Raw genomic sequence first — 9,686 nt, forward strand, 5'->3', positions numbered from 1 at the left:
AAAGAGAGGTTACATTAGATTTAGCTATCATTTAAACAACACACACCTGATTTCTGCCATTGGACTACGTTAGGATTTTTCCTGTCTGTATGAGTGAGACTTATCAACAAATAAATACATTTAACATCAGGGTTACAAGCCAGAAAAGTAAAGCATAGTCTTAAGTGGACTCTCTGTACAAATCACATCTTTAAAGCCGCAGTGGGGGAAAGCAGAAAATCTAACAAAGTAAAACATTTAATCATTATTCTACCATCGAGGCTGGAATGATTTTAATCCAAATTGATGTGCAATGTGCTCTTGGCACGTACAGTTAAATCCTCATGGGAAGATAATGATAGTAGGGTATTTTAATAAAAGAACATCTTGGTACTGAACTGGGAACAAATTTTACTACCCATGGCCTCCCTGGAGACCTGTTAATGTGTTTGCCATGTTGTTGCTGAGCTTTGTGAAAAAGACATGAGATCATCAATGTGATGGCGGTCCTGATATTTTAGTACTGTACATATATGGTCTTCAAGGGAAAAAAGCACCTCAGTTTTATTCAAAGGCCCAAACTGAGTAAGAAAATATGCAGTTAGTGCATTTGCTTATATTTATTTGACCAAAAAGTAAGATTAAATCTGTATAAATCTTTTTAACACTAGAAATAGTTTATATAAGAAGTAGTTTATGTAATATGTGGATAGAATTTTGCACAGACAAGGTTATAAAGATTATTTTTAATGTTTTGGTGCAGTGCAGTACCCTGTAGTTTTTTGTTCGCTTTTTACAAACTGAGGGAAAAACTGTAATTATTTTCTACAGTAATTGAAAGGATAAGCCATAGATGTTGTTGATAGAACATAACTTGTATTGGAGAACTGTGGGATACCACACAAACTAACACACTTTCTGTGTTTTTAAAGATCTTTTTAGGTCACGTTCATAATTAAATGAATACAGTTTTACTCTATAATGCCCTGTAATATTTGTTGGCGTTTTAATAAAAAAACCAAACACATATCTGTCTTTATTAGTGTTTATCTGATATTGTAGATTAAGCAGCTACTGGCTGTTTCCACAAATCTCAAATGACCTATTTGTGTTTGATTTGTCCACTTCAATCAATAGTAGAAATATTAAAGCCACAAATCAAAATCATACAGCACACTGTCTCTCTGTTCCCACACACACAAATCAAATCAAGCTATCATATGACACAAGTACATGCAGGATACCAGGATACTTTCTAAACTTGACTGAGTTTTCTAAGCATTATGGGTAATGATGATTAGGCATAATTCTACTGCTGTTTAGAGCACTTGCAGTTTATCTTGTCTAGGTGCAGTCTGGGTCTGTTTTTTTCTTCTTTCTTTTTTTTAAAGAAATTAATACTTTTATTCAGCAAGGATGCATTAATTAATAAAAAGTGTGAGTAATGACATTTATAATGTGACAAAAGTTTTTAATTTTAAATGATTGCTGTTCTTTTGAACTTTCTATTCATCAAAGAAAAAAAATTCTAACACAATTTCCACAGAAATATTAAAAGGAATACTCCATCCCAAAATGAAAATTTTGTCATTAATCACTTACCCCCAAAACAAAACAAAACAGAACAAAATATAAGAAACTCAATATCACTGTATGCTGTGTGTGCTCTTCTGTATCATTCACGCCACAAGGATGTGCTGTTTCATTTAAAATCAAAGCTAAATACACGTAGAAACAGCACATCCTTGTGGCGCGGATGATACAGAAGAGCACACACAGCATACAGTGATATAAAGTCATTATTTTTGTTTTCTTTGTTTACAAAAAGTGTTCCCGTCGCTTCATAGTATTCTGCATTCTGACAACGACTTTCATACTTTTTATGGACCTTGACACTGTTATTTATTTGGCAGTCTATGGGACAGTCTCAAGCCTCCAGGTTTTCATCTAAAATATCTTAAATTATGTTCCAAAGACGAACAGAGCTTTTACGGGTTTGGAACGACATGGGGGTAAGTGATTAATGACAAAATTTTCATTTTAGGATGGATTATACCTTTAAGCACAACTGTTTTTAACATCGATAATAGTAAGAAATGTTTCTTAAGCAGCAAATCTGCATATTAGAATGATTTCTGAAGGATCATGTGACACTGAAGACTGAAGTAATGATGCTGGAATTTCAGCTTTGCATCACAGGAATAAATTACATTTTAAAGTATATTAAAATAGAAAATAGTTAATAAAAATAGTAATAATACTTCACAATTTTACTGTTTTTATTGTATTTAATCAAAGCCTTGAAGACTCTTGAGACTTCTTAAAAAAAAAAAAAAAAAAAAAAAAAATTACAAATCTTGCCAACTCTTACCAACTAAGTGTTTTAAACCTGAACATATATGGTTCATTAAAATAAACCAAGCAAATTTGTGACTGAGCTTGAAAGGCTGCAACTGCTGAACTGACCAAATACTGAATGTGATGTATGATTTCTGTTTTTTCCTATATTTTTGTTTAAGTTTGTTTGTTTTACAACAATAATTCAACTTGATTTATCAAAGATACCGAATATGTTTTAGGGAAGTTGCTATCAAAATCCACTCAAAAATCAGAGGGGACATGTGGGTATGATACATCTGCTCTCGCACACTACAGCCTATGCGCTGCAGAAACCCCAGAAATCCACATTACATTAGATTAATACTTCAGGGTTCTGCTGTTCAGATGTTCCATCAGAACTGAACTGGAGTCCTCGGTCTCTTGTGAGAAGAAATGTGATAGTTTGCAGAAGAACCATTCATTTTTGTTCACACTGACATGTGCCTCTGGCTTCCTGTGTTTTTGTCTTGCTCTCTCTTTTCTTGAGCAGATGTATTGTTGTGCTTAGCTGACGTTCACTTGGCTTTTTCTCCTCCATTCTCTCCCACACACTCACATTTCTCTTCATTCGTACAGAGTTCGTAATGAGAGAGTGGGTGCGGGCTTTCATTTTCATTATGTATTGAGGTAAATTTGGCTGCTGTTTTCTACTCTTCTGTTCTTTTTTTTAATCTCCTTTCACCTTCTCTTGCCTTTTTCTTTTATAGAATTTCTTTTGTTTCTCACGTTCATATATTGAGCCATGGCCTTGGTTTCACAGATGGTATAAGGATTGTTCAACATTGGACTATAACCTGCCCAGCTCACTTAGACAGGAAAGAACTTACTGGCATAACATGTAATTGACCCCAGTTTTGTTTTAGGTGCTGAGATTTCCGAAATATCTCAAAAACAGACTAGTGTAAATTAAAGAATAGTTCACCTAATTATGAAATTTCTGTCATTATTTGCATTCCCTCAAATAGAGGCTCTAGTCTACATGGCTATGGTGATGTGTGGAAAAATTATATTTCAATTATTATTATATTATTATTATAAATATTATTTCAATTATTTGCATTCTCTCACAAAACATTTGTGTTCCCCCAAGAATCTTTGTGTTCTCTTGCAAAACATTTGTGCTCTCCCGTAAAAGACCCCCCCTTCACAAAGACCTCCCCCACCCCTGCCCCATTTCTGTTTTACAATAGAAATGTTAAATGGCTGACAGTGACAAACTAGTCAACTTTTTTGTCAAATGTTGCCATTTTGTTATTGAATTGAAAATATGTAATTTACATGATTATGATTCATTTAATTCATCTGAATGTGAAGAGACAAGACACATTAATAGAGTTGTTTTCGGCATATTATTATTATTATTATTATTAGGCATATGATTAAGAGTGAATGTATGCATATTTTAAAATAAAAATATTATTTGCAATCAGTTAAAATACATTACAATAAATTCTAGTTCTTTTAATATTTTTCTTTATACTCTAAAATTCCTTTTAATTCCTGGGCCTCAGTCTCTCTCTCTCTCTCTCTCTTTCTCTCTCTCTCTGTAAACACTTTTTTTTTTTGACTGAATAAAAAAAATAAAATAACAATGTGTCTTTAGTCCCAGAAGATGCAAGCCAATCAGATTAGAGCCTGCCAGTCCAAGTAAGTGATTTCCAATTTTTGTGCAATATGCATCTGACAGTCTGGGAAGGGACTGTTGGTCCTCATGTGTAGTGAAGATGAAACACATCAGTGGACACACAGCAAAGTCCAGATCATAGCAGAGTAATGGCCAGAGTAAAGCACCTGGAGTCAAAACACTGATGAGACAAAAAAAAAAAGCAGCTCTTCGCATATGAAAATGTGAATGATGAAGCATTAAAGCAGCTTTATGAGCTTATGATGAAGGTGTTTAAGAGTGAATCTGGTACTCGCTGCTTTGGTACTGAACTGAATGCAGAACAGCAGTAAAGGTCTCTGCTGGTAATGATTTAGAACAGTAATGCCTTTAGGATGTCAGAAGTGATGGTGTTCCTTTTGGCTGCAGAGTAGCGCTGTCAAATGTACAGTATATACACCAACATCAAGTATATGACAACACAAACACTGTTGTTTGTTCACATTATGCATGGTCTCATTGATAACCCCCCCCCCCCCAAATATTATGAAAACGTTTAGTTCAGAAAATATTGAATTCATAGATTAATTAAAAATGGTTGAAATGAAAGAAAATTCTGTCATGATTTAATTAATATGTAGTAAAATTTAACTATTTATTTTTAGTTATTTATATTTTAATTTATATATAATTATAGTATAATTTATAATTTATTTTAGTTATATTTAAAGTAAATTATTTTTAGTTATTGGTAATTTATTTATGCAAAAATTGTGTAACTTTTTTTAAGTTTCTAAAATGTTAAAGCGTTTTCGATGTTGTCAGCATGTTTCAGCATTTAAAGGGGGCATCGGATTAAATTTTCACTTTTTCTCAGGGTTTTTTTTTTTTTTTTTTTGCTCTTAGTTAGGTTTCTGGTGTATCTGCGAGCTCAGAAAAGCTGAAAAGAAAACACGCTGCCAGTTTGTTATGGGCTGTCTGAGTCTGAAACTGTATCATTCAGGGAGCTGTTTCAAATTACAGCCGTTTTATATGTAGATAGCCAACTGTTTGAATAAGACCACCTCTGAGCCATATATATGGAGTTCTAGGCAGCAATTCTTGCATCTACATGCCCCAAGGAAGAGAAATTCCACTGGATGATAAAAGCACAAATGTCCTGGCACTAGGCCTTCCTCAGTGTGTTAAGGTTCAATATACCCTCTTAAACACCGTCATGTGGGCCATTATCCTTATTATAACTCATTGAGTAAAATGGATTTACTCAGTTGGACAATGAGATGAGGGAAATTTCTTAACGGTAAAGTTGGGTTAACAAGGCCTTGATGCCCATTCGTGATTCTCGGGTGAGGATTCCTGCCGTTGCCAATTTGCATGTGCTTTAGCACTCAGTTCACTTAAGAAATTATGCAAATCAGATAATGGTGCAAACACAGCCATGAAAATAGTGCTGGTAGCAATTTGCACTGGACTATTCTCCAGGTTACAGGCTAGTTCTGAAATATAGGTAGTATAGGATGCCAGTGACAAATAATAATAATAATAAAAAAATCTAATTTAATTAAATGTAATAATAAATTAACAACAAAGTATTTTACGTCTTACAAAAAAAAAAAAAGTGTAAATAATGGAAAAATATTTTCATTCAATAGCATGTCTGGAATACTTTAGGATGAACAAAATTGCACTGCTAGGCTTGACTATACAATACAGAGATGTTTAAAATTATTATAACTCGACGAAAGGAGCGTATGTACACAGCGCCATCTAATGGTGACCAGACACAAATGATTTCTCTGATACAGTGGATCTGTAAAGCAAGCCAATCCAGAAGCTTGGCTGATATTTTTGTTTGTACATGTGTGTTTTGTGTTTTAGAGATAGTGAGAGCCATGACGCATATCATTAACCATGGCATGTCCATGTACTGGGGCACATCACGCTGGTCAGCGATGGAGATCATGGTGAGTAGAGAAGACAAACTTCTGTGCACTTTTCCTTAATGCTTCCTTTTTGTTATTTATGTCAGTCCTGACGATGAAATTATTTTACACTGTCATATTTAATGCATATTAAACCTGTCTTCAAGATTATTTGGTTGTTTTTATTTGTCCATGTCAGTATGAGTGGTCTCTGTCCGGGTATTTACAGTTGTTGTTGTTTTGTCTTTATTCATTCATATCATTCTCTTCTCATTTTTGTCATCTCTCTCTCCCTGTAGGAGGCGTATTCTGTAGCGAGGCAGTTTAATCTGATTCCTCCTGTGTGTGAACAGGCCGAATATCATTTATTCCAGAGGGATAAAGTGGAGATGCAACTGCCTGAGCTTTACCATAAGATTGGTAAAAACAAACACAAATTGTATATACACATAAACACACGATTAAAATATGATCTATGAAACAGCCTAAAGACACAGTCTTGCACCACAGGAGTTGGTGTGGTATCCTGGTCTCCTCTAGCCTGTGGCATCATCACAGGGAAATATGAAAACGGCATCCCAGAATCCTCCAGGGCCTCTTTGAAGGTACTGTAAAGGAGTAGTTCAGCCAAAGATGAATTTGCTGAAAATGTACTCACCCTTAGGCCATCCAAGATGTAGACAAGTTTGTTTCTTTGTTAGAAAAGATTTGGGGAAATTTAGCATTACATCACTTGCTCACCAATGGATCCTCTGGGTGACGAGAGTCCAAACAGCTGATAAAAACATCTCAGTAATCTACATGTAATTCACACAACTCCATCAGTCAACATCTTGTAAAGCAAAAAGCTCAGTTTTTGTAAGAAACAAATCCATCAAGGCATTTTAACTTGAAATAGTTTTTAAATAGTTGCTTCTGGGCAGTCAGCTGTTTGGACTCTCATTGACGGCACCCATTCACTGCAGAGGATCCATTGATGAACGAGTGATGTAATGGTAAATTACATTTTGATTTTTGGGTGAACTATTCCTTTAATCCTGTGTGTCACGGCAGACACATAATTTCCTCTAGACATAAGGATGGATATGTGTTGATTAAACTGATATTTAACCAACTGATATAGTGCCAGATTTCTAGTGCCAGTGGTTTAGGAGCTCATATAGTTCATAGATTACACCTTCCTTTAGTATACAGCGATGAGGATGGCAGGTCTGTCAGGGCAGATTTGCGGTGCTTGTCTTTCTCTCACTCACTCACTCTCTCTCTCTCTCTCTCTCTCTCTCTCTCTCTCTCTCTCTCTCTCTCTCTCTCTCTCTCTCTCTCTCTGCAGTCATACCAGTGGCTGAAGGAGAAGATTCTGAGCGAGGATGGCAGAAAGCAGCAGGCGAAGCTTAAGGAACTGACCCACATAGCTGAGAAGCTCAGCTGTACCCTGCCACAACTTGCCATCGGTAGGTCAAAAGAACTTTTTCACTTAAACTGTCACAGTTCAACATATTATCACTGCCATAGTGACTCAACTGTTCTGTCACTGATTATTTACATAGTAAAATACTGAATTTCTGCTTTCATGCATGCACATTTCCTGATTGAGAAACAAACCTCGACATGAATCCACAGAGCTTTAAAGTCACCAAATCTGAAATGAAAAACAAACTTGCCATTTTTTTTTTTTAGTTGGAAGCATTTTTATGATTTGGAAAACCTTGATGGTGACTCTTTTAATCTGTGTTTTAATAAATGTGGTGGTGGGAAATATTCTATTCATAAATGTATTATATATAATTTATTTATGAAATATTTTTAATGATGTTTATTGTGTATTTATATTTGTGTGTAGTTTTATTTTTGTTTATTAATAATAATGATAATAAATATTTTCTGAAAAACTTTGTTCATATTAATTGTTTTTAATTAATTTTATTGTGTATTTTTTTAAATAGTAAATAATTATTTAATTTTTGCTTTATTTATTTATGTTATATATAATATTTATTATTATTATTATTATTACAACAATAACACCAAACATTATTATTATTAATACATTGTATGAAAAAATACTTGTTTGTATTATTTGTTTTATGTAAACAGTTTGAACAGTTCTGTATCAACAGTCCTTTCAGTAGCATTTGGCTTCAGCACCCGAACAGAATCCCAACACAATTGAGATTCCCATGATTCACTGGCTTGAAACTTCCATACATGTAGGACTAAATGACAGATTCCTTATAAATCTATTTTCTTTGTTCGTCTGTAGCCTGGTGCCTCCGTAATGAAGGAGTGAGTTCTGTTCTCCTGGGGACCTCCAACCCTGCACAGCTCACTGAGAACCTGGGGGCGATACAGGCAAGAGTTTTATCAAAACATATCAAACACTGTGGATTCACTGCCATCCCACAAACTCTAGTGGCCTGCTACAGCTCTGTGCTTTCATCTCTTAACACCTATCTTCTGAATCTCACATGGTTAATTTACATTTAAAACATCAAAAACAGGATTATTGCTTGATGTTATTTTTATGTGCCAAAGCAAAATTTCACACACTGATAAGAGATCCAACTAAACCAGCTTCATATAAAGATGGTTTAAAACGTACAAATATTTAAATTAAACAAGCATTAAAATAATCTAAAACAACTAAAAATCAAGATCTTTTTTATTTTAATTCATCCCATGTGTTTTAGTAATTAAATCTACATTCTCGCTGACAGGTTCTACCAAAGATCACTGCTCACGTGGCCTCAGATATCGACAAAATCCTGGGTAACCGTCCCCAGAGTAAGAAGGACTACCATCACTAGGCCTTTCTGTGAACCTGTAAGCCTTGAGACTCAGGATCCCGTTCCAGCCCTCTTGTTTCGGCGGGTGTCCACAGTGTATGATTCCCGCCATTGTGTGTCTGTGTCGACTTCTTCTGCAGAGAGCCATTGTTACAGTTACAGTAGAACTGCTAAAGTGTTATGCATGCTTCTGTTCGACCTAAACCTGATCTCAACCTTGCATTAAGGTCTCTGTGGAGACACACTTGCCTGTGATGCACAGAAGCTCCTGGACTCCCTCGTTTGTGGGGTTTTGTATTCAGCTGTCATAACCCATATGTGCCAAAGTCAACCTGGTCTTGACCCTTGACCTCCTTTCTGAAAAGGGACGAAAGACAGGCCCTTATGAATGGCCCTGATTACCGTCTGTTAAACACTGTAAGGAAAATAAAGTAAGGAAAATGCACTGCATATCATTCTGAGAATGTACAAACTAAGAACTGTGATGTATGGCAGAGCAGCATGTAGAGTTGAACTGTGTACGATGTGTGTGCATTGGTAAAAATGTGTTGGATTAAAAAGCCATGAACAGCAAGTAGGCTGTTATTGTGTTTAATTGTTCTCCAAAAAGTTCAAGATCTTTAAACGACTCTTTGTGTATGTTTCCTTTGTAAATCCTGCGATTTGTGTCTGATGTCTGATCTGTTCGATAATTTCATAATTCTCTGTTGTTTTAAATTTACATTAGAAAAGAAACTTAGTTTGTTCAAATGCTTTTCCAGTGATAAAAGTACACTGGTTAAAGGTTTAAATGCTTGCTGCTGAGAGTGCTAGAAATGCACAACTACTTAAAAGCAACTAGTTAATGTCCATGAGAAATGGGGTCAAAATGTTTACAAACATGAAATTATGAAGCTGTTAATTAATGCATTGTGCAGAGTGCTTTTAAGATTAAAATAAAAATGTGCATCTCCAGTTTATCGTGTTTTGGTAAAAAAAAAAAATATATATATATATATATATATATATATATATATATAT

At 34.9% G+C, this 9,686-nt stretch overlaps 1 protein-coding gene across 1 annotated transcript in view; it reads left to right on the top strand.

The window, feature by feature from the left end:
* The window catches only part of LOC109088337 (voltage-gated potassium channel subunit beta-1-like), a 29,600-nt gene extending 20,360 nt beyond the window's left edge, over positions 1 to 9,240 (top strand). Inside the window, exons 9-14 of the mRNA XM_042778665.1 lie at positions 5,840 to 5,925; positions 6,183 to 6,303; positions 6,394 to 6,488; positions 7,214 to 7,334; positions 8,144 to 8,232; positions 8,598 to 9,240. Of these exons, the coding sequence (XP_042634599.1) occupies positions 5,840 to 5,925; positions 6,183 to 6,303; positions 6,394 to 6,488; positions 7,214 to 7,334; positions 8,144 to 8,232; positions 8,598 to 8,687 (602 nt within the window). The 3' untranslated portion in view covers positions 8,688 to 9,240. The remainder of the gene's footprint in view (positions 1 to 5,839; positions 5,926 to 6,182; positions 6,304 to 6,393; positions 6,489 to 7,213; positions 7,335 to 8,143; positions 8,233 to 8,597) is intronic.
* Positions 9,241 to 9,686: the final 446 nt, after the last annotated feature.

This window comes from Cyprinus carpio, chromosome A2, assembly GCF_018340385.1.
Source record: "Cyprinus carpio isolate SPL01 chromosome A2, ASM1834038v1, whole genome shotgun sequence".
NCBI lineage: Eukaryota > Metazoa > Chordata > Actinopteri > Cypriniformes > Cyprinidae > Cyprinus > Cyprinus carpio.